At 37.7% G+C, this 26,839-nt stretch overlaps 1 protein-coding gene across 2 annotated transcripts in view; it reads left to right on the top strand.

Annotated features, from left to right (window-relative positions):
- The window catches only part of LOC136876167 (regulator of microtubule dynamics protein 1), a 113,650-nt gene extending 89,682 nt beyond the window's left edge, over positions 1-23,968 (top strand). For both annotated transcript variants that reach the window (XM_067149899.2, XM_067149891.2), the window contains exons 5-7: positions 12,096-12,233; positions 20,686-20,800; positions 20,890-23,968. In XM_067149899.2, coding sequence (XP_067006000.2) covers positions 12,096-12,233; positions 20,686-20,800; positions 20,890-20,934 — 298 coding nt within the window. In that variant the 3' untranslated portion in view covers positions 20,935-23,968. The remainder of the gene's footprint in view (positions 1-12,095; positions 12,234-20,685; positions 20,801-20,889) is intronic.
- Positions 23,969-26,839: the final 2,871 nt, after the last annotated feature.

Here is a 26,839-nt window from a genome sequence, read left to right as displayed (position 1 = left end):
AGGAGAGAGCTTACCCGACAGTACAAAATTCTTCACAAAAACGTTGTCACCTACGGCCAGGCTGACAGGTGCGCGCCCCTGATTGTAACATTGCTGCTTCCTTAAGTTAAAAACCTTAAGGTTATCCATAGCACGTTTCCACGTAGCGCTAACATTAGGAGGATCAATATTCTCCGGAAACAGATCATTTATATTCCATAGATTTGACAATGGTGAGTTAGGGATAAAACCGAACATGATAGAAAAGGAGGACGACTTATGCGCTTCGTGAACAGCGGTATTGAAAGCATAAGTTAACCAAGTTATCCCACCTCCAAAAATATCTTTGTGATGGAAGGCGATAAGTGCCGAGTGCAAATTACGGTTTACCCTCTCCGCATACGACGGCTGAGGATAGTAAACAGAGGTCGTAACATGAGAGATGGAGAGGCCGAAACAGAATTTTTTAAAGAAATTGGATGTAAAAGCCCTCGCATTATCGGAGACTAAAACTTGACAAGGCCCAAATGTAGAAAAAAATGCTTTTCAAACACTTTACCGTGGTGTCAGCTGTGGCAAGCTTAGAGGGAAACATGCCCGTAAAGCGAGTGAAAGCGTCAACACAGACAAGAATAAACCTATTACCATCCCCTTTCGATTTGGGGAGGGGCCCGATATAATCTATAAAAACACGCTCCATAGGGCGAGTAGCTTGAGAAGAAGATAGAAATCCGACTTTAGTATTCAGTGGTGGCTTGCTAATTTTACAAAGCTTGCAAGCTCTAACCAATTCACCCACTTCACCATCCAATCCCTTCCAGTTTGAAAATCATGGGCACCAAAACAGCAGGTACCACCACCTTCATCTTTCTATCATGGCAAGATGTTTTAAGTGTACAGTATCAAGGTCCCTCTCTGTCTTACCTCCGCACTAGCGTGCCGGGTTCGAAGGGTCACAAGGTAAGCCCAGAAAAACCAGCGCACTGCACCAGTGCCAACAAGAGATTGACACCGTGGCCAGACAAGGCCACGAGGAGCCTCTCACCAGTCACGAGGACCGGAACTCCCCTCTAGAGGAGAGGGGAGGAGCAGAGGGGCACGAAGCGAGAGAGAGAGAGAGAGAGAGAGAGAGAGAGGCCTCGCAAAGCAGGCAGGACACTTCAGAGCGAGATAAAATCTGTGTTTCTCTGAAGACATACAGGAAGGGAGGCAACAAATTTATTCCTTAAGAGGGGCAAAGCGTAGCAAGGCAAAATACATACAAATACATAGAAGAAATACACAATTCATAACGTAGCTTGCAAGCACGTAGAGTAAGATGAAGATGAAGAGAAGACAAGCCGGGGAGAATAACAGTTTTTACACGGCACAGTCACCAACACTTACAACATGTTGATATTAAAAATGGCAATTTAATATATATATAAAAAATCAATAATTGGTCACAAAAGGTGTTTAAAGAAATGGCTTTGTATTTTAAATAATTATATAGATATTCATCATCAGTAGTTTGTAATGAAATATAATTTTCATTAAAATGTATTTATTAATACTTCCTTGTAGGAATCGTAGTTTAATCCATTGATAATGATGCAAGTGTAATAGACTTATATAACTTGAAAACAATATTCTTTAAACCATGGGTAAATAATGCAAGTATCAAGGTCAAATTATTATTATTATTATTATTATTATTATTATTATTATTATTATTATTATTATTATTATTATTATTATTATTATTATTATTATTACTTGTTAGGTATGGCTATGAAGTGTTTACATCCATTTAGTATTATTATTATTTACGCATGTTCCGGGTATGACATTAAACTGCGTCTACCGAGTGACCACCGGTATAAGTGGTCCCCTTCTACCAAGTGCCAACGGCCTCTCAGAGGGTGGATGAGCAGGTAGAGATCCAGGTCACCCTCTTGTCCTTGTGATGAGAAATCATCCCTAAAGGCGGATGAACTGGCTTGATCTGGTCAGCAACCTTAGGATACAGAAGGCAGCGGGAAACCACTTCATTAAAGATCTTAGGGATATCCCTTGAATAGCAGCCGTGCCAAGTTGCAGTAATAGAATTGTAGTTACTAATCATGGAAGTCGGAAGCCAAGATTCGGCAGGAGTGGAAACAACAGCAAGGCCTCTCCGGTCGTCATCATGCAAAATCCTTGCAAAGAGAACAGTAAGTTCAACTTAGGTACATGGAATGTGAGAACATTAGGCAAGCTTGGAAAATTGGAAGAAGTAATGAACTCAATGATCAAGAAAGACGTAGATGTGCTTGGTGTATGTGAAACTAGATGGGCAGGAAACGGAGACTTTCAATCAGGGAATTTCAGGGTAATACACACCGGAAATTATAAAGGTGGAATGAATGGAGCAGCAATAATCCTAAAAGGTAAATGGTGTCAAAATGTGATGAATACCCTCCATATCAGTGACAGGATTATGATGGTTAAGATAAAAGCTGATCCTGTTGACGTAGTCATTATTCAGGCATATTTTCCAACCACAAACAGCGAAGACGATGTTGTAGAAGAAATGTATGATTGTATTCAAGAACTCTTTGAGTTAGTAGACACCAAAGCTAATATTAATGGGAGACTTCAATGCTTCAGTTGGTAGTCATGAAAATCTTAAACATACTGGTAAATTCAGACTTGGCAAAATAAACTCTAGAGGAGAAAAATTGCTTGAGTTTTGTGAACAGCATGAACTATTAATAACTAATACATGCTTTGATGTTCACAAAAGACGATGTTATTCATGGAAGGCTCCTGGAGATAGTAGAAGACATCTGTTAGATTATATAATAGTAAGACAGAGATACAGAGACCAAGTCATAGTTACCAAGGGGTTGATGTAGACAGCAATCATATATTAGTTGCAGCAAAGTGCAGTATTAGGTTCAGAAAACATAAAGCGTATGATTCGAAAAAATAGTGTTTGAATAACTTACACATTGCAGATTTGGCTTCAAAATTCAAAGAGAAAACTAATCAACTGAGCAGTGAAAGTACTGGATGGGAAAATGTCAAGAACAGCTTAATGACAGCCACTTCAGAAATATTGGGTAAAAGAAAATTGGAACCAAAGAAGCCTTGGATGACTCAAAAAATTTTAGATCTCATTGAACAGAGGAACAAAATGAGAAGCAGGGATTTTAAACAATATTGAGCATTAAAAAATTTAATAACAGACAAGTGTCGCTTAGCAAAAGACAGCTGGGTGAATGAAATTGGCGATGACATTGAAAAAGATTTAAAAGCAGGGAAATCTGATAAGGCATATTTTAAAATAAAATCATTGCAGAATAAGAAAATAACTAGAAGTAATGTGGTTAAAAACAAAGCAGGAAAGATTCTTTTTGAAAATGAGGAGGTAGGTGACCGCTGGAAGCAATATATTGAAGATCTATATGAAGGTCAGGAAATAGATAACATTCGGAATTATGGAGAGGATGAGAGCCTGATTGAGGTAGTAAGGAAAGGCCCACCAATTACAAAAAGTGAGTTTAATATGTCTCTACGCTTATTAAAGGATAAAAAAGCCGTAGGTGTTGATAACATTTCAGCAGAGCTAAAGAACTGTAGAGACATCATGAAAGAGAGATTGTTTGATATCATTACAAACTGCTATGAAGAAGGAATCATACCACCTGATTTCATAAAGAGCCAGACAATAACACTACCAAAGAAAGGAAATGCCAAGAACAGTTCGGATTACAGAATAATAGCCATTCTATCCCATGCTTCTAAAATCCTATTGACAATACTTAAAGGTCAAATCAGCAGGAAAATTGAACAGAATTTAGATGACGACCAATATGGCTTCAGAGCAGGTAAGGGTACAAGAGAAGCAATTCTAGCTCTGCGTCAAATCCTGGAGAGAAGACTGGAAGTTAACAGGAAAACTTATGTATCTTTCGTGGACTTAGAGAAAGCATTCAACAAGGTTGACTGGAAGTTATTATTTCAAACTCTGAGAACATTGGGTCTTGATTGGAAGGACAGATGTTTGCTTTTTAACCTGTATAGATCCCAAAGCACAGAAATAAACATCAGTGGAACGACAAGAGAAGTAAGCATAAGAAGAGTGTGACAAGGCTGTCCCTTATCTGTTTAATATCTTCATAGAATTTGCTATTAGAACAAGAAAATAAAAAACCAAGGGGATAAATTTTAATGGTAAACAAATTCATAGTATTCGCTTTGCAGATGATATTGCATTGATAGCTGATTCAGAGCACAAAATGACTAGGATGCTCGGTAAACTAAACAACACGTTAGAGAAGTTCAGGCTAAAAATAAACACAAAGAAAACGAAAATGTTGGTCGTTCAAAAGTAGAAGACTGAATTGAAAACAAACATTAAATTAGGCTGTGAAAAAATAGATCGGGTTAAAGAATTTTGTTATCTGGGTAGTGTTATTACCAATGATAATCAGTGCCTGACAGAAGTCAAAAGAAGAATTGCTATGGCAAAACAAGTGTTTCAAAGCAGGAAAACTCTGTTGTTAAATAAGCACATAAGAATTGAAACCAGGAAGAAATTTGTTAAAACCTTTATTTGGAGTGTGCTAACTTACGGTTGTGAGACCTGGACTTTGGGAAATCAAGCACAATCAGTACTAGAAGCTGCGGAAATGTGGTTCGGGAGAAGGCTGACAGGGACGAGTTGGGCAGAAAAAAAAGACTAATATCCAAATCTTGAATGACGCTAATGAGAAACGGACCTTAATTTATTTTATAGAGCAGAGGTAAGCTAAATTTCTTGGACACGTCCTACGACATGACACCTTTCCCCAGAATGTCTTCGAAGGAAAGGTTCTAGGGAAGAAGTCGGGAGGAAGACCACATCTCTCATCCCTTAGGAACATAATCGCTCAGCTGGGTTTTGCTTCCTATGTTACGATGAAAAGGACTGCTGAAGACCGTGGGATGTGGCTGCAGCGACAAGGCTTAGCCTTGAACGGACGGACAGATGGACAGATCCACTGTATTTCAGACAGTTATTAGCGAAAAAAAAAATATGTGCATGAAATAGCAGAATTATTCCTTATTTACATAACAAAACAAACAAAACTTTGCCACAAAATACAATATAGTTTACTTTCTATTCAGTTTAGTCATTTGTGTGGATTATTTACACAACGTCTGTATCAAATGTGGATATTCCCCTTTTCTCTTTTGGTGCCGGTAGAATTTTGGCAATCTGGTCCTTCAGAACTGTATCCTTATCCTCGACACTCGGAAACGCAAACATTTTCTCGCTTACCCTGTGTGACCGTAGGAATTTTACGACGACGTCCTGAGCTCCTATGACCGTCACACCAACATATTGCCTAGTTCGTTTCTTGCTCCCAGGCTCGTAATCGTAGTTCACTACAACAAAACTTTCTAGTCCAAGTGTGAAACTACATGGTTGGTCATCTGATAACTGTGAAACTTCTTCCTGATTTTCTACAGCAGTTTCACTGTCATGAAAATAACCACCCACGATAGATTTTCCTGGAGGAACATTCAGTTTACGATGGCAAGATGATGCGGTAGAACCAGAGCCGTAACGAGCTTGAGACAGTACTGTCTCGAAAATGGATGACCAAGACGATTCCTTTGCATTTGAATCCGGTGTTTCTGGAAACCTTTTAAGGACTCTCTGGGGTTCAAGAGGAATTAATCCAGTGCTGCGGAAGCCACTTCTGATATTATCTGCTTTTCGCGCCTCTATCTTATTTAGCGCCTCCTTCAGAAGAGATAAGAAAGCATCTCTTAGATATAGGCCCACGTGTACACTTCTTCCAGTTCGTCAGCACATCCCTCCAGGCTTTCTTAAGTGGCCCAAAAAAGCACACATCTAAAGGTTGTAGAATATGTGTGCTATTTGGTGGGAGAAGGTTAAAAGAAATGTTGTGTTTTTCACATTCTTGAAGAGAGACACATGGCTCGATAAATTGTCCCCGATCATGACTTTTGGTCCATCCAGCTGTTTCAAATATGGCAGTGCCACAGTTAAGAACCAGTCTTCAGAAATCGGTAGATTGAACCATCCACTTTTGTTCCTGTTGCATCAGGTGCCAGGAGGGCCACCTTCTTGCCAGGTATCCCACAGATGCTCAGACTTGTACAAAACATACGGAGGCAGTAGTTTTCCATCCCCCCTTGCACACATCATGACAGAAATACTTGTCTTGGAGAAGTCCATTACTCTCTCCGCATGCTTAATCCTTCTCCTAACAATCACGTGTTTCTTCCCAGGGTCGTCACTTAAGTTGGTTTCGTCATAGTTTATGACATTTTCCGGTGGAATGTTTACCAGAGTGGGTTGCACGTTAACGAAAAATTCATGCACGGACTCCGAGCTAACCTCAGCATGAGCTCTCTTTAATGTTCTCTGAGAGGCAAACGGAGAGAATGCTGGAGTGCTTCTTTAAGAAAGACCTTGCCCATTCGACGCCTGGAAGATTCTACGTAAGTCTCCTCTCCTTTCTTCCAATCCTGTCTAGGTACCTCTTTACAATACATCGAATATCACTTGAAGTGAGAGGATATCCCCAGTGTGCTGCTCGGACGATCCCGTGTACAAGCATTTCCTCCTCTTCAGTGTCCAGGACAGGTGGTGCTCCGATTACTTTGGGGTTGGTGCGGTTCACCTTATTCTCCAGGATCGATCGCGGTACCTGAAAATACTCGGCGGCTTTGCGGTACGACATTTTTCCAGCCTTAATGGCATTTACTGCCGCATCGAGTTTACTTTTCTCGTAGTTGCAATACAACTGTCCTCCTAATCTTCTCTTGTACACACGCGGCATAGTCCAAAATTACCCCAGCCTTGCACAGATTCACAGAAAAGTGTGTGTAGAACGAAGTGTTTAAAGATAAACTTCGTAGAAGCTTCACAGATACTTTCAAACACAACAGAACAAATGGTAAAAAATAGTGAACAGCAGCTGGACTCTTTTAACACCTGTGTACACTAAGAAGTTCCTGTACCAATTGTCAAGGCTATAATGAAGCCGACAACAACGACCATTATTAACGTGACAATTTCGTAAGTAACGCAGGATATACGCGCTAAAATTGGCGCAGAAATTAGTCTTGAATTTAAAAAATTCGAGCGTGGGAATTCTATCTTGGAAAATTCAGAGTGATCAACCGTGAAACGAAAAAGTACCGTTTTGTCTGAAATTACCTCCTGCGTCCGAAATAACCCCAAATGACGGTACCTGTGTATATGATGTATAATCCACAGTAACATTGTGCAATGCACTATAACATCCAGAATAACGTATCTTTGACACTAGATGACTGTAGAATGTTCTTTACATTTTAACCTTACTATTAGGTGCTCTAGAATTTACGAGAACATATGTTGTGTAATATCCTTCTAGAAGCCTGGCCAGGCAACATGTAATAAGAGGCAGTCTTGATGGTGGAGTTGAGTTATTGTTTAACAGGAGTTGTTTTGATGAGACGTGTGTAAAAGTCGTGTTTGAAGTATGTGAATTGGTTCTGTAGAGTTGGTAGTTGACATGCAGTGGTTGCAGTCTCCTTGTGCTTTGTGATAGGCAGTGGTTTATTGATGTGTATGTTTAATGTGAAAATATAGTAAATAAAATTAGTGTATGCAACTGACAGCATTTTGTGTGTGTCTTTGTGAATACATCAATTGGTCAGCTTGGATGCAGACACCTCGGAATGCCTGCATCATTGTTGAGAGTCTCAAGCTGCTTCAGGGTTTTCTTTTAAATCCACAGTAACATGACTGTTGTGAGACCTGGACTTTGGGGAAACAAGCACAATCAATACTGGAGGCTACGAAATGTGGTTCTGGAGAAGATTGACAGGGATGAGTTGGTGGAAGACAGAGTTTAGTTGAACTCAAAGATCAATACCTAGCTCTAAATGTTTAGTGTACTATAAAATTTAGTTTGCAGTTTGCACATCCTCAGATTTATTCTCACTAGTATGGCACACATTTAAGAAAAGGGACTGTTATGTATGAGCTGTTTCACACACTGAAACTACCAGATTCTAACAATGCTTGCAACGTTTTTCAAGTAAGATCGTTCAAATTTAACTTAGCTGTATGATTGTTTGCAAGAAGTTTTAACCTACCTCTTTAATTGCATGTATTATTTGTTCTCCTATGTTTTCTCAATAGTTTAAAAATGGAACTTCCATTTCAAGTACGGACAGCAACAATGGACATTGATTCCGTACGAGACATTATGGTAGGCTTGTCAATTTCAGATTAATTTCATTTTTAACATTGAAGACAGAAGTTTTTGCAAGAAGTGAGGTCAATTTGTGTAAATAATGTATATATGTTTATATTTTTTGCATTTCCCAGATAATCTTTAAAATTGAGTTCTTCCATTTTTAACATTTTTTTTTCAGTTTCTGATTTGAGTTTTGTAATCTACCACGTGATTTTATGGCTGATGAAGTCTCAAGTAGAGATGAAACATGTCCCTAAATGTTTTTAATATGTTTTTAATTAAATAATTCATTTGTAAAGTGACTTGTATTGATTGGGTGGACCAAAACCTAACATTGTTTCTTAGTTTTAACTGTATCAATAAGGATCTACACGATGAAGTTCCTAAATTGTACAAAAGATAGCATTACAAAAATTTTGTGAAGTTTGGGCTGGGAAGACTTGGGCAAAAGGAGGCAAGCTGCTTGACTAAGTGGTATGTTACCAATAAGTGGTATGTTCCGAGTTGTCAGTGGAGAGATGATGTGGAATGACATTAGTAAACAAATAAGTTTGAGTGGTATCTTTAAATCGGTCTAGAAAGCCAAGAATAACGGCCGAGAGGATGCGTCGTGCTGACCACACAACACCTCGTAATCTACAGGCCTTCGGGCTGAGCAGCAGTCACTTGGTAGGCCATGGTCTTTCAGGGCTCTTGCCCCATGGGGTTTGGTTTGTTTGGTTTGGTGTCTTTAAAAGTACGAAAGATCACAACGTGAACATAAAGTTGAAATTCAAGAGGACAAATTGAGGCAAATATTCATTTATAGGAAGGGGAGTTAGGGATTGGAATAACTTACCAAGGGAGATTTCCAATAAATTTCCAATTTCTTTGCAATCATTTAAGAAAAGGCTAGGAAAACAACAGATATGGAATCTGCCACATGGGCAACTACCCTAAATGCAGGTCAGGATTGATTGATTGATTGATTGATTGATTGATTGATTGATTGATTGATTGATTGATTGATTGATTGATTGATTGATTGATTGATTGATTGATTGATTGATTGATTGATTGATTGTGAAATGACTGCTTAGGTATTGAGGGATGTACAATCCAAGTCTGTATTCATATTATCTCTATCATGCCCTGTTTTATGTCATTTTTAGAAATAGGAAGGAAACACTTCAAAGTTTGAACAAGAATTTCAATAACGTCAAGTTAGGTATATTACTTTTTAAACAAGTTTTAACACAATATAAAATTTGAGTGTATAAAATTAATTATAAAACATTGAATTATATTCATAAAAAGCACTGTACTCACAGCCATTCAGATGTTAAGTTTGCTGATTGAAATGTTGTGCTGTTTTGATGCCTTGCTGTGACTGAGATTTTCACCTCTTTAAGTACCAGCAATAATCTGCTAACATTACTTCATTCCACTTGCCCTGGTATCTTATTTCCATTATTTTAATATCTTAATGCAGGGCCTCTCAAACGCCCAAAATCTCACGCGTGCAAATTGAGGCGCAGAGACTCCGTGCACTGTGCATCGGTCCGACTCGGCTCAACTCGGCTTGACTCGGATGGTGTAGTGTGCTGAGAGCGACAAAGCGTTCGGTGATAGACGGCTTGTTTGTCAGTGAAATAGATAAGTGCAAGACAACAACATAATAATGGAGCAACCTGTTTCAAAAGAAGCAAGGACTTCCGAAAGTCCATTTCAATCGAACTGGGAACTTTTGTACTTTTTTCAGTCGTGACAATGAAGCCAAATGCTTAATCTGTGGGACAGTAATTATGTGATAAGTTAATGAAAAAGATCTATTTTCCAGTACAAAGGCTCTGCTCAAATTTTACGAGAATTTATCGAAGGAAGATTTTCCTAAGATGCATCGAGAAGCAGCTAAGATTATTTCTATGTTCGGTTCCACATGCATATGTGAAAGGGATTTATTCCTGTTTTGACTTGTACGGAAAAAAGATTGCGTGCGAGTAGGCCTATTTCTGATTGTAATTTAAAGAAGGCTCTCAGAATAATTGCTGTCAGCCCGTCCTTTGTTCCAGGCATAACTGGTATCATTGCAAAGATAAAAGAAAAAAAAAGAGCTAGAGAAGATAAATTGTCTGCTCAAACCAAATTGAAAGAAGAGTGTTTTAACATCAGTAACATTGTCCCATACAACAGTGTCACCGCTCACCACACACAAACATTTCGCAGTGAAGGGAGAATCAGCGGGGAAGGTGGAGAAGGCAAAGACAGGCCGAACGGGTGAGACAGGTGTAGGGGAAGTGGAGTGGGGGTTTGCACTCTGGTCAACCTAGTGAAGTTGTCTCCTGCACCTTGCTCCGTGCAGTGCACAGGCGCATGCACCCTGAGAGGCCCCTGTCTTAATAAAATCTTTCAAGGAATGGCATTCATACAAATGTAGAAATGAATTGAGTCTTTTTCAAGTGTCTTTGCAATATTAAGCAAGAAAAAATAAGTGTAGTATACTTTGTTTTTTTTATTTCAGTTGTTTTATAATATTTTAGTGTTTCTATTATGTCTAAATTACTAGCTTTAACACAATAATAATAGTATGATATAATTGATGTGAAAATTTATATTCATTTCAGTATTTAGACATTTTCCTGAATTTAAAAAAAAATTGTTTTTTTAATAGGACGTGATGAAACAAAACTACATATAGGCTTTGTAATTACTCATAGAGGGGAACTCAAAAATATAAAGGGAGAACTCAGAATCCATCTGCATGGATGTCACAGCACTTAAAATTTCACTAACCACCTGTGGCTCGAAATACATGTAAATCACTTGTGAATAATTCTGTGTCTCATGGCAAGCACATTTTAGTATCAGATTAAATTATATATTAGCAAAATTGTTGCATATCAGTGTAATAGATCCCACTATTCAATTTGAAGTCTCTATTTCACAACCTGAGGAAGTCAACAGAGGAAAGAAAAATATATATGAACCAGTAATACCCTTCTTTCAAAGATTGTTTAACATTGATAGAATCACTGTAAAAGGCCTATTCTTTGCAGCCAGAGGAATGATTCCCAAAGGATTTGTAAAGAGGAGGGAAACATACAAATTGGAAGAACAACTTGGATCAGATTGTAACAACTATATTAAAATTTTTAGTAGCAATCGTCAGAATCCATCTGCATGGATGTCACAGCACTTAAAATTTCACTAACCACCTATGGCTCGAAATACATGTAAATCACTTGTGAATAATTCTCTGTCTCATGGCAAGCACATTTTAGTATCAGATTAAATTATATATTAAATAAAGTCATATTTTATTCTTTATTGGGTCATATTTGTATGCTTTTTTGATCATATTTGCTTGCATATTTTTAATATATTTTGATCATTAAAATCCATCCCCTAATCATCACCTTAAAACTATATACAAGATACATCCTTTCCATTGATTGTAAGATGTTTGCAACACCGATAATGGTAGTGTAATATTGTAACACTCTACTCCATAAATCTTGTAATGAAAAAATGTGTGGAATAGATAATACCTTGACAGAAAATCCATAAACAGTGACTTAACTGTTTGTATAATTTTCTTGAGCACATGAATAATTTTACTTAGTCAACAGTTTAAAGGTTGCAAATTTAATTTAAGATCTTATAAACCACATATTTATGCTTTTAATGGGTTTTGTTGAGTTTTCCTTTAAACAAGCACCTTCATACTACAGTACCTTAGTATTAGCACCCTTCTATCTATCTATTTATTTATTTATTTATTTACTTGTTTGTTTGTTTGTTTGTTTGTTTGTTTGTTTGTTTGTTTGTTTGTTTGTTTGTTTGTTTGTTTGTTTGTTTGTTTGTTTGTTTGACTGTGACATTTTAAATTATAATTTTCTGTTTTAGGTGTTATGGTATAGCTGATATGCCATGGTACCAACGGAAAATAGCCAGCACGCTCTTTGCAACACCTCCTTATTCAAGTTATGAAGAGGCTCTTTCCTACTTCTTGAAAGCTGAAGAAACAGATCCTAATTTTTACAGGTGTGCTGTTGTCTTCTTCATATTCATTTTCTTTTTCTTCGTTGCCCTTTTCTCCAATTCCCTGGCATTAGTACTTTGTGTGGATTTAGCTAATTTTTATGGCCATATGCCTTTCCTGATGCCGATCTTATAGAAATTGCACCTGGCTCTGAGCCAAAGGCCAGCACATTGTCCGTTCAGCCAAGGTATGTTGTCTTATTACCAGTGTTAAAGAAAAGTAACTGCTTTCTCAAAATGGTAATTTTGATCTCAGACTCATCTCACTTTCATCAAGCTCATTTCACATTATTGAGAATTAAAATACGAAAACTTTTTTTTTTTTTTTGCTAGGGGCTTTACGTCGCGCCGACACAGATAGGTCTTATGGCGACGATGGGATAGGAAAGGCCTAGGAGTTGGAAGGAAGCGGCCGTGGCCTTAATTAAGGTACAGCCCCAGCATTTGCCTGGTGTGAAAATGGGAAACCACGGAAAACCAGTTTCAGGGCTGCCGATAGTGGGATTCGAACCTACTATCTCCCGGATGCAAGCTCACAGCCGCGCGCCTCTACGTGCACGGCCAACTCGCCCGGTACAAAAACCTTTACAGTACTTTAGTGATGGTGGTGTTGCTGCTGTGTTGGGTAAGAGGTTTGGGATATCATGGTCAATAACTCTGTATACTTGATATGTGTGTGAACCTGTATGGTTGTAGCACCTGTTCTGGTCTATGAACAATCAATTGGGATTCAGACATAAAATGGTCAAAAACCATGGAAAAGCTCTTTCAGGATGACTGCCAATGGAATTTTTGACATATTCTTTCTCTGTGTGTAATGTGAATTGAACATACTGCACTCCGAGACTTAAATTTTTGACAGAACGAGATACTGAACCCGGTTAGGTGAGAAGGTGTTGTGCTAATTCCTATAGTATGACAGCAGATGTACGTTCAATGTTTGTATTTCTTATAGTTTACTCTCAGTACGGAGGTTTGTTTCTGATATATGAAACATTTCTTAACTGAAGCTCTGAACCACAATTGACAGACCAGTTTTATGCTGTGGCTCATATATACCCTTACAGCGAGTGGCCGTCATTATGAGAACAGCTAATGAAGAGTGAACCAAGATAGCAACACCAGAAAAGGATAGAACCTGCTTATAGGGTTGCTGGAAGGGGAAGAAGGTAGCCAAACTACATACTGCTTGTACTCTGACCTTTCCCTTACACGCATCATGCCAAGCTAGTGGTTGAAATGGTAAAGTGCCAGCGGTGGTTGTTGAAAGTACTCATTTGCATCATTTGGTGTCGGTATATTCTGCCGGAAAATAAAATTCATCACCAAGAAGAATTTGTGCTAGATAAATGAAATTCAGGAGGCGTGTTTTCTCATCTAAAACAATGACTCCTATTCAAATTTACGCACTCATCGATGAAGAGTGGTGCTAATAGCACCACTGTGACCTTGCAAAGCAAGTTTGCTTTAAATACATGCTGTACAATTCATGAGCATTAGTCCTCATCCAGTGTTGATGTTGTGAGGAAGGTGTAAATCAAATATGCCTTTAAAGAGATGAAGAAGGCATATCGGCAGCTTCCTGAGTTTGAACAAGGCCGTGTAATAGGGCTATGAGGAGGAGGCTCTTCTTTCCACGATATTCCAAAATGACTTGACAGGCAGGTATCCACAGTGCATGTTGACAACAATGGTCACAGGAGGGCACTGTCTCAAAAAGACCGGGGTCCAGCAGCACACCGGCCACTATAGAGAGGGAAGACCGCCATATTCACTACATGGCTGTGGTAGAATGTACTGCATCTGCAGCAGCCAGTTGTCACCAGAGTGACTAAGCGAACTGTAACAAATTGATTATTTGAGGGACAGCTCCGAGCCAGGTGTCCTGTAGCGTTTGTGCCACTAACTCCGAATCACTGCCATCTGCGACTTCATTGGTCTCAAGCTAGAGCTCATTGGAAGGTGGAGTGAAGATCTTATTTGTTCTCAGATGAGAACCATTTCTGTCTTGGTTCCAGTGATGGTCATAGGTTGGTAAAGAGGAGGCCAGATGAGTGCTGAGCCAGGCTCTCTGCGGCGTCGACACACTGGACCTATGCCAGGAGATATGGATTGGGGGGAGCAATTTCCTATGACAGCAGGAGCACTCTCGTCCATTATCCCAAAAGCCTTGACAGATGATTTGTACATCAAGACTGGTGATTGAACTGGTTGTGCTGCCTTTCATTTGCAGTATTCAAGGAGGTGTTTTCCAACAGGATGACGCTCATCCTCATACCACTGCTGTCACTCATTGTGCTCTATAGAGTGTTGACCAGTTGCCTTGGCCTCCGAGATTACCAGACAACTACAGTGGTTATTAATGTAGTACCATGTCACATGTCTTCTTGCAGATACTTGAAGCTGTGACCTGAAAACTTTAATTAAATAAATATGTTAACTAGACAATTGCTGAGACTAAATTGCATTCCTCTAAACTAGTGTCTTCTTGGTGTTGAGATTTCATTTCCCGCCAGTGTATGTAGCAGCATGTAAGAGAACTCCTACAGGACAAAACTGTAACACCTTGGCATGTCCGAAATTATAAAAATAGTTGGTAGGACATATAACTAATAACATACTTATACATCTAAATACATGACCTCACTCATCTCACTCGCCACTGTTGGTGTGCTTGGAATGGTCACCTGTTAATGGTGCTCTATACTTTTGTTGCAATAAAATAGAACTTTCTTAGTAAAATTGTGTAAGTTTGTATTTGAATGATTCAATTAGTATAATAAATATTATGTGTTTTGTGTATGTATAAGAAAATAAGATTAGTGACATACAGTTGAGACTGGTTTATACATAACTCAGTTCTGTGTAATTCTGTTTTATACATCCATTTCTGTAGGCCCCAACAAAATATAACTTAAAAATATGTTAAATAAAACTCATTTGTACATAACCCATTTATAGGTTATTTGGTGTTATACATACGTATTTTCATTAAATGCATTTTATTTGTACGTAACAAAGTTAAAGAAATGTTGCCAGCATGTGTATTGCCTTTAATCTAGAGGCAAAAATCTGTTGATAATGCTATTGATAGTTATCATAGCGAATACTACCGTTTGACATCGATAGCTGCCTATAATTAATAATCAACGATAGTTTTTTCCATTTTGGCTTATTTTTGTGCCATCAGAAACTGCACAGCTATTTCAGTGTTTTGTTAGTAATTTTAATATACCAGTTTAAATGTTCGGATTTAACGTCAGTATGCCCAAAATGAAGGTATCTGATGTTTGGAAGTAGTTTAGGCATATCATCATCATCATCATCATCATCATCATCATTTCCCCTTGTCCAGCTCCTGCCAGGTCGGGGTATTTATGGCACTTCTCCATTAAGGAGTATGAGGGGTGAGCTGGAGAGTTTGAGGAAGATAATTAGGATTCTCACAGAGGATAGGAAGAAATCTAGGTCGTTCTCAAACAATGTACAGGATACAGTAGATGTACAAGAGGGATGGGAAGGAAAGGGAAGACAAGTGGGCTATTGTTTTAAGCAAACTGAGAGCAAAGGTTTCTATTCTGGTGCAGCATTCAGGACAGATATATGTGAGCAATTTATATGAATCACTGCAGGTAGAACAGTAGATGGATAATGGGGAACAGAGAAATGTTGCAGAGGAGGGGAGATGAAAAAGGAAAGGCAAAGGTAGGAAAGGGAAATGTAGAGGATAGGAAAAGGGCGATGGAATTAGGTCATGGGAGTACCGAGCTCGATAGCTGCAGTTGCTTAAGTGCGACCAGTATCCAGTATTCGGGAGATAGTAGGTTCAAACCCCACTATCGGCAGCCCTGAAGATGGTTTTCCGTGGTTTCCCATTTTCACACCAGGCGAATGCTGGGGCTGTACCTTAATTAAGGCCACGGCCGCTTCCTTCCCACCTTTCCTGTCCCATTGTCGCAATAAGACCTATCTGTGTCGGTGCGACGTAAAGCAACTAGCAAAAAAAAAAAAAAAAAAAGTCATGGGAGTGAGAAAAGGGATGAGGGAGTAGGTTCTGCAGCCATCAGGAAAAACAGGGGAGACTGGGAGGGGAGGGGATCAAATGAATTGGGTGGGGTTAAGGCTCTGAGTCATGGGAAATTCCATTGTTAGGCATGTGAGGAAAGTGTGTGGAGGAAAGGGAACCAAAATAATGTCAAACCTGCCAGCATTTACAGATTTTTTGTGATTTGTATGGATGTTATATTAATATAACAGTAATATGGCTAAGGACAAATTTATTATGGAAAATCAATGTTTTTTTAACTTTCAGATGAAAAAATGACAAAAAATTGTTCAGTCATCAATGAAACGCAGAGTAATATTTGGAAAACATCATAGTGTGCAAAGGGTGTACATGCATTTCCATTATGCACTGCATCAAGGAATTTAATTTGAATTCACCTGGCCAACATTACATATAAAAACAAACCCCATGGCGCAAAAGCCCCGAAGGGCCTTGACCTACCAAACGACTGCTGCTCAGCCCGAAGGCCGTTATTCGTGGCTTTATAGACCAGGGCCGCCATTTCACCATCAGATAGCTCCTCAATTGTAATCATGTAGGCTGAGTGGACCTTGAGCCAGCCCTCCGATCCAGGTAAAAATCCCTGACCTGGTTGGGAATCAAACCCGGGGCTTCTGGGTAAGAGGCAAGTACGCTACCCCTACACTGCGGGGCCAGCCAATATTACATATCTATATATATAAAATAACATGTCCTGACTGACTGACTGACTGACTGACTGACTGACTGACTGACTGACTGACTGACTGACTGACTGACTGACTGACTGATTCATCATTGCCGAGCCAAAATTACTGAACATAAAGAAATGAAATTTTGAGGAGACATTTATATTACAATGTAGGTGCTCACTAAGGGAGGATTTTTTGATATTCCATCACTATGGGGATGTACTGTAAAGGATGGTTGAATTTTTTAAATGAGTGTATCTGTATCTCAAAAACTTAACCGTTTGAAGATGTGAAAATTGGTATTTGGAATCTCAATTTAAAATAAGGAAACACATATTTTGTTTTCAGAAAATACTCTTAAGGGGAGTGAAAAAAAAGGTGAAAAGGGGGTTGAATACCTTTTATGAGGATACTTATATCTCAAAAACTGAAGATGTTATAGGTTATAGTCATGAAAATTGACATTTGGAATATCTTTAAAAATAAAGAAACACTTAATTTTTTGTTTTTGGAAAATCTACTTAAGGAGGCGTGAACAAGAGTGACAAAGTGGGTGAATTTTTAAAATGAGTACGTAAAAGTTACAGACGTGAAAATTGGTATTTGGAATCTCCTGTACAAGCAAGCAAACATGCATAATTTGTTTTCTGAAAATCCACTTAAGGGGAAGTGTTAAAGAAGGGGGAGATTTTTTAAAATTAGCATATCTACAGTATATCTCAAAACTTAACATATTACAGATGTGAAAATTGGTATTCAGCATCTCCTTTAAAAAAAAAAGAAACACTCATTGGGGGGTAATCAGCTTAACATTTGGGGGTGAAAAAGGAGTTGAATTATTTTTATGAGGATACTTATATCTCAAAAACTGATGATGTTACAGACATGAAAATTTGTATTTGGAATCTTGTTTCAGAGTAAAGAAACACATACTCTTTTGTTTTTGGAAAATCCACTTAGTGGGGGAGGGTGAATGAATTGAAAAGTTTGTTGAATTCTTTGTATGAGGATACTTATAATTATCTTAAAATACTAAAGATGTTACAGACGTGAAAATTAGTATTTGGAATCTCCTTTAAAAATTTAAAAATAAAGAAACACATATTTTTTTTGTTTTTGGAAAATCGACTTAAGGGGGGAGGGGAGTAAAGAAGGAGTTGAATTCTGTTTATGAGGATAGTTATATCTCAAAAACTGAAGATGTTGCCGACATGAAATTTGGTATTTTGAATCTCCTTTGAAAAGAAAAAGAAGGAACACATAATTTTTGTTTTTGGAAAGTCCACTTAAGGGGGGAAGGGGGTGGAAAGAAGTTTAGAAGTTGAATTCCTTCTATGAGGATATTTACCTCTCAAAAACTGAAGGTGTTATGAACATGAAAACTGGTATTTGGAATCTCCTGTAAAAATAAAGAAACATGTATTTTTTTGTCCTTGGAAAATCCACTTGATGGGCTGAAAAAATTGAAAAAGCAGGTGAATTCTTATAATGATTACTGGTATATCTATAGTATATGTCAAAAACTTAACATGTAACACACATGAAACTTGGTATTTGGAAAGTCCTTTAAAAATACAGGAACGTGCATTTTTTTTGTTTTCGGATAAGGCACTTAACAGGGGTGAAAAGAAGTGAAAAAAGAGTTGAATTATTTTTTGATGAGGATACTTACATCTCAAAAACTGAAGATGTTACAGACATGAAAACTGGTCTTTTGAATCTCCTTTAAAAAAGAATGATTTTTTTCTCTTTGGAAAAGTCCGCTAAGGTGAGGGTAGGAGTGGGGGAAGGACTGATAAAGGGGGTGAATTCTTTTTATGGGGATACTTAAATCTCAAAAACTGAAGATGTTACAGACGTGGAAATAGTTATTTGAAATCTCATTTTAAAATAAAGAAACATGGGTTGTTTTTTTCTGACTTGAGAGAAGACTGTTTCTCACATGTACAATTCTGTGTCCGATGGTCTTCTTAGGTCCAAAAGGCAATACCACAGACATGGCTTACAAAGAGTTTCTGGGGTAATGAAATTCAATTTTTTGGTGATTTTCAGATAATGTCTTAGTACAGTACCAAGGGACGATTACTTTTAACAAATTAAGAGATCCACGCAAGCAAGGTAATTGCTAGTACTGTAATAAAATAAACACAACTTAATACAGACCAATACAGGCCATAAATATTGTGAAGTTTATAGATTCCCATTATGACTCACTCTTGCCTAGTTGTACTTCCTTTTAAAACAATAATCACCACCACCACCTCTGACAATTTGATTGGTCTGTGTTCTTGCCTTTCGCGGGTTTGCAATATGGTGCCATATTCATTCAGTCAGTAATCACATATGATTATTGTCCCAGCTTTCTTATTCCAATTATTTTGTGGTTAAGAAGTGTTCTTATGCTGCAGAAATGAAGTGTACCTATACTTCAAACAACAGGGCAGCAGATAAAAAGTACTATACTCCAAATTTACCATGATAAATATACGGAATAATAGCCATGTTTAATATCTTCGAAAAAGTGAAAATCACATGTTTTGTAGTGTGTATTGTGATTTTTCTGTGGCCCATGGTGGTAGAGATGTTTTTAGAAGGAACATTGAATCTTTAAAACACAAATCATTTGGGAAAGACGAGGCAAATAATAAACCAATAACAATTCTTTTTTGTCAATAGTGGGGAAAGGAGTACTACAAATGCAGAGTTGCTTTTACATCGTTCCTTGTAGAGCATAGTTTTCCAATTGCAGTTTCTGACCATGCAGGGATTTGTTCAAAGCAATGTTTCCGGAGGAAAGAAGTGTCCAAAGTGTGGTTGTAATACCAATACAGTTGGTCCGTTATTGGACATTATAAATTTTCCAGCTCATTCCTAGTTGCCAGTGTTTTGCACCAGTTTGCTAAGTTGGGCTCATCAGTTGGTAAATAGCTCATCTACCAAGACACATGGCTAGTGCACACCGTGGAGACCACTGCGTAGGCTACTTGGAGCCATTGTACTATGAGAGACTTTCGTCTCATTCCCAAAAATTGATGCCTGCTTGGCCATCAGATGATATAGATGTTGATTCCCATAGGGAACCTGAAATATTTGTCCCGAATGAGTAAAAACTTCTGCACTAGTAAATTTTATGGCTAGTTAAACAAAACAAGACATAGTTCGATGTTTGCAGTCGGTCACACCTAAGGCAGCATTTCCATTATCTAGTACATAATATGCTGGCTGCCTGTCGCTTACTCATCTTTGTCACCTTGGGCTCCCATATTGGCATAGGTACATTCAGTTTTAGAGACAGACTTAAAGAAAAAAAAAAAGAAGTTACGTAGCATCAACACAGTCAGGTCATCTGGGATAGGAGAGGGTTAAAATTAGGAAGGAAACAACTATGGCCTTAATTAAGGAACAGCCCCAGCATTTACCTGGTTTGAAACCATGGAAAACCATCTTCAGGATTGTCCTGAATGCAAGCTAACAGATACGTGACTCAAATCACGTAGCCAATTTGCTTGGTACTCAAAAATATTTATGCATAAATGTTGATGATCACATTGACTACTTGTGTAAGCAACAACTACTCCTTATATACAAAAATATATACTTTTCACAGCTTTAAATATTTTTTCAGTCCAAATATAAGAAAATGAAGTGCTTTTTACTTTTATTTTCCTGTTTGGTCAATATGTATCTCATCATGCTATTAACATATTTCTTTTCTCAGTTTGAATTTGCTGATGCTTGGAAAATCATACATGCAACTTCAGAATCCAGAAAGGGCAAAGCATTATCTCAAGCTAGCCTCTCTCTATCCTGCCAAAACTGATGAAGATTTTGAGGTAAATAAAATGTATTTTTTTCACCAGAAATATAGTGCTGAATTGAAATATAGTGACATTACTTTTAACATACTTAATTTCTCTTTAAGGCTACAAAGGAAGCTACAGAACTTCTTAAAAAAATAAAACTTTAAGGAAGTCATTATGTGAATTAAGAGGAATTCGTCTTCAGTGAGGCTGCAGTTTCTTGAAGGTTATGCAGCAGAAGTTCACAATAGCCTACATCTATTTTTATACAGATATACAGAACTAACAATAATTTCTTGATTTTGATAATCTTTTTATAGAATCATATAATTGATTTAAATATAGTTAGAACATGTGTTATTTAGAGCTATACTATTTTCCTCTTTGCTGTTCTTCAGCCATCATCCGTAAAAACCCAAACCCCATGGCACTACAGCCCTTGAAGGGCCTTGGCCTACCAAGTGACCGCTGCTCAGCCCGAAGGCCTGCAGATTACGAGGTGTCGTGTGGTCAGCATGACGAATCCTCTCGGCCGTTATTCTTGGCTTTCTAGACCGGGGCCGCTATCTCACCGTCAGACAACTCCTCAATTCTAATCATGTAGGCTGAGTGGACCTCAAACCAGCCCTCAGGTCCTGGTAAAAATCCCTGACCTGGCCAGGAATCAAACCCAGGGCCTCCAGGTAAGAGACAGGCATGCTACCCCTACACCACGAGGCCAGCTCCATCATCCTTAAACCATATATGTAATTTTTTGGTCAAGATCCTCTTTTTAGTCCCTCCTCTCTATACTTTTTTGTTGCACTCTCAAACTAATTAATATTAATCACAAATTGAAGAGGTGAAAATACTTGCAATAGAAAACTCAGGGTTAACGGGTACTCTTAACACCATTGAGCCAATTTTGGTACCGGTACTTCTTAAACAGGAATGTCCATGGCAGACAATCGAGCAAGTAGGTAATTTGTAGACTTCCTGTCACACACCCATACCTGCTGTCTTATGCTTCCATATTGGTATAGGTGATGAAGTATATGGTGTATTATTTAGCAAACAACCTAGTAGACTAAATTAAAGAAGAAAGATAGTGTATTAAATATGACACAGGCATACAATAGGAGAAAAGAATTATTTTCCTATAAACTGATTATGACATAAATATCAATCATTATGAACACATTTTGTTTCACATATTTTGAGTATATATTCTGTAGCTTAGAGTTTAGAAACTGATCTCAGTTGACAGATGATTACATAAAAGCAGTTGTGTGTATGTTGTTAGAAGTATTATTTCCTAACAATTCACCACTTATGAGAAAAATGGATGGAGCATGAGAGTATTTTTGTGAAACAAAATGAAACTTCAAAACATCTCTGTACAAAATTGTACTGTAAACTCAGACATAAAAAAGAAATGTAGGTTGAATTTATCGATATTGCATACTTGATCTAAAGCCCCAATACAGAAGGTAGTTCAGTTTATATCCAACTGATTTTCAGTGTTACTCACCTTTCAAGATACCCTGGCACCACCACTGGTTGTGTTCTGTTGTAACCCCAGCACTGTGGACTGTCGGCTGCACATTCAAATTTTGATTGAAGCAGAGCACAGGCATGGGGATTCTGTCCCATTCCTTCTTGCAAGTTTTCTATAGACCATCCAGGGTGCACGGACGGTGATGATGGAGACATCTTTTCAACACTCCAAATTTGCAGAAATCCATTGGACTGGCATCAGGGCTCTTCACAGGGATGTTTTGAAATGGAATGACACAAATTCCTGTTCCATTTCCCGATAAAAATGCTGAGATATTCTGGTGGTATAACTTAGGGCCTTGCCCATATGGATCCACACCTGATTTGAGTCCACTCCATACAATTGTGGGATGTATGTCCGATAGATAGGTGTTGTAATGGATTTGTGGAAGTATCTTACATTCACTTTCATGTTTTTTATCAACCCTATATATTATCAACTTACCCACATGCCAGGCTGAGTGGCTCAGACAGTTGAGGCGCTGGCCTTCTGACTCCAACACGGCAGGTTTGATCCTGGCTCAGTCCGGTGGTATTTCAAGGTGCTCAAATACATTAGCCTCATGTTGGTAGATTTACTGGCACATAAAAGAACTCCTCCGGGACTAAATTCTGGCACCTCGGTGTCTCCGAAAACCATAAAAGTAGTTAGTGGCACGTAAAGCCAGTAACATTATTATTATTACTTACCCGCATAACTTAGTCCTCTGACAGTCATAAACCGACGTGGGAAACTGTTCCGGCAGTATCATACAAAGCTGCTGCGCTTCTTGGTATTGATTTTGCAGTATGCAATCACCCGAATGTGACACTACCAGTGAGACGGATGTATGCTTCATCCATTGTGATGTCTGTCTTCCCTTTTGACCCCACCTGGTGCATTTCACCATGTGTGTGTATAAAAAAGTACAAACATGGAAAAGGACCGTAACCAACCCTTGTGAATAGCGTTTGCTTTTGGTGCCATTTCACAACACTCGTGAACAACATTCACATGCAACACAGTAGACACATAGTTCTAACGGTCACTCACCAGTTGTCAGTAATGTTATGTAATTGGTCAGATATAAACTGAATGACCTTCTGTAGTCCTCATCAGTCCCTTTTTTAATAACATGTAAAGTCACATAAGAAATGAAAATATACTGATATTATCAAATGAGTGACCACTATGAAACCCTGAAGAACTGCCTTGCCTTCTGCTTATACATCAGTTACTGTATGCCTATCTACCTGGCGCACTCCCAAATTCTTGACTGCCAGAACATGCTTGTTCTAAGGAGATAATAGTTTCTTCTTTCATACTTTGAGTCAGAAAAAAGCACAAAGTAAGAGATTTTAATGTAAAATTACAGAATATGCATATTGTAATAATATATAATTCTGATGTGTAACAAATAAATGTATTAGAGCATAATATGTATTCTCTTTTTTGATTCTACAATTCTTTGTACTATTGGCTAATTTGTGTTGTTAACAATGTTGTGTGTGTTTGACGTAATTGTAACAATTAATGTAAAATTACAGAATATATGTATTGTAATAAAGCAGACCCGGCCAACAACTGGAAACTGCAGATGATGATGATGATGATGATGATGATGTATTGTAATAATATATAATTCTGATGTGTAACAAATAAATGTAATAGTGTATATCTTTTAATTATCTTTTTTCGATTCTACAACTCTTTTTACTATTGGCTAATTTGTGTTGTTAACAATGTTATATGTGTTTGACTTAATTGTAACAATCTTAACAGATGCTAGTATGTTAGAATTTTTCTTCTTTGAGAATTCTTAGACATCTCGGAGGTACTAATTTTGAGACAATGTTTCATCTTCCTTACAGAGTGTCCTATTTCACGTGTGTTATGGCTTGTAGAACATTTTCTTCCAAATTTGAATGCTTCAACTTGGAAATGATGCAGATTAATTCACTGATAAATAAATGCTTAACAAAATATACTTCCATAAAGACTAAAGGTCATACATGAAAAGGACAAAGTGAAGACTATCACGGTAGCACAGTATGATAACATAAGTCCAGAAGTGGAATGAAAGTTTGTGAGCAAGGTTGTGTATGGAAGGAGAAATGATGCTTCATCTTCTTTGATGCTAGGATCCATGACGTATTGATGGTAAGAATTAATAATCCTTAATAACGACTTCACTGCACTTTTGATGATAAATTATGTTGTTGAAGTACTTTCAACTATTTATAATCATCTATCTTCAGCAACTGCCTCCTGGGACTAAGGGAACGGGTAGAAAGGCAGTTTTGCATAATGATTGGGATTTAACCACCACCACCACAATGCAGATATCAATGCAAGTTTGGAAGCTGATGGTTTTCATAGTCATATCTAGTAAATAGTTGGCAAATGCCAATTTTCTTTTTAATATTTCAGTGCTTTTATGTGTTCTGTGTACTTTGTTTTGTAATTTGTCAGTCAATTTGTCCAATGTAGAATTTGGGGCTTTCACTGCATTTGAGTTTGTAAAGACATGATAAGTTTTATAAGTCTTTGTGCTGGATGTTGTTTCTAGGTTGAATTCTGTTGTGTGTTTTGTTCCTCATTCTAAATGCTATCTTTTATTGATAATTTCTGAGTTATACCCACATAAGCTTGCCATCTTGTACAAACCAAAGTTTGCCCAAAAATAGTTGCTTTTTACACAGCTACCAGTGAATATTGTCAATTCAGCGCAGTATATGAAAATTATTGTTTCACCAGGAGGAGGATGGTTGCCCAGTTGTACTTCCTTTTAAATCAATAATTGCCACCAATCACCTCCATTTGTGATTATTTAATGGATCTGCTTTCCATCACAAGTCACAGTACAATCAAGTAAGGACTCATTCTGGTGATGAACCAACAAGTTATTGCAGATGTTCAGCTGCTGTTTTGGTTTTTAATGCTCCATCAGTTCTTACAGTGTCCAGTTATTCACTCTGTACCCTTTTCCTGTTTGCTGTCAATGGTCAGAAATAGTTGAAATGAGAACTTTAAACCATCGGGTAAGTTCCCTGATGGTATTTACCTTCCTCACATTAGAGACCCTGACGTCAAACTAGGCAGGGAGTTTGAATGCAGATAGGTAAGCATTTATAGGAGAAATAAAGCTCATCTAATTTAAATACTCCAATAGAAAGGTTCATAGAAAGGGGCCAGCAGTCTATTTCATAGCCAGTGTGACACAGGAGCAGGAATGAATTAAAAGCAGGTCTTAATGTCCAGCTAGAGATATAATAGTGTCAACTATCTTGGTGGTGGTAAATATTTCTGAGTTGCATTTGAAGCCAATTTTTTCAGGACTTTTTTTTTTAAATAGCAAAAATGTATGTTTTCTCAAAATTTAAGAAGCATAAACCTTTAATCATTTACATATACATATTTGTGAAGCTGTTACTATTAGGTATGTCCTTCCAAAGATTAAGATTTTTGCGTGAAGTAGCATGGGCAGCTTGTGACTTGTGAGGTTATGAATGATGGTGCCAGTTGATGTTCTTAACAGTAAACAGTTTCGTGCCATGCTTTGCATAAACCAGAGACATTATACTAGTATGAGAACTAGGATATGGCATTCACTATCTTCGTACATAATTGTCACCAATTTCTGTGTTAATGAACACACCAAAGTCATCTCTTTAATAATAACACAATAACTACAGGAAAAATTGGGATATTGTAAGATGCAACTGTTAGAGGAGTATCATATCATAAGCCTTGGATCTGGATCATTTCTTCTGAAGAGGCTAAAAGGACACAAGCTATTATAATAGGGCAAAAAAGACAGATAAATATAATTAATAAAAAATTATTGTCTTCACTTTTGTTTTGTGGTGTAGCTATACCATTTCAGAAGTCGGTAGAAAATCTTGGGATTATCATAAGTGACACACTAGACTGGAATGAGCACATAACATGCATCTGTAGGAAAATTCACTCGTCACTTCACCCTCTCAAAACTCGCCAATCACTTCTTCCACTAAACATGAAAATTAAATTTATCCAGACCCTCATATTTCCCATACTTAATTATTGTGATATTGTAATGATAGATGCCACCATGGAACAAACATTAAAATTACAGGGAGCAATGAACTCATGCATTAGGTTTATATTTTCAATTAAATTTTCAACTCATATCTCCCCCTATTATGAAATTCTCTCCTGGTTAAAAATCGATAAATTACGATATCTTCACATTGCAACTCTCGTATTTCGTCTATTGAATGAATCTAAACCCCAGTATTTATCCTCAAAGTTTAATTTACTCTCCTCCTCTCATGAACATAACACACGATAGACTACTACACTCTCAATTCCTGTGCATCGCTCATCATCATTTAACCGCTCCTTTGAAGTGTCTGGTGCAAGGCTATGGAATTCCCTTCCAGTCATTGTCAGCAATTGCACTTCTTTAGCTTCTTTCAAGCGGTCTTGCCGAGATTACCTATTAAATGTATAACCAGCTTGTATGAATGGCAGTATGAATGGAAGAATGAATGAGGTTAGGATTTATATTTTGT

Source organism: Anabrus simplex, chromosome 1, assembly GCF_040414725.1.
Source record: "Anabrus simplex isolate iqAnaSimp1 chromosome 1, ASM4041472v1, whole genome shotgun sequence".
NCBI lineage: Eukaryota > Metazoa > Arthropoda > Insecta > Orthoptera > Tettigoniidae > Anabrus > Anabrus simplex.
This window is presented reverse-complemented; position numbering and strand designations above follow the sequence as displayed.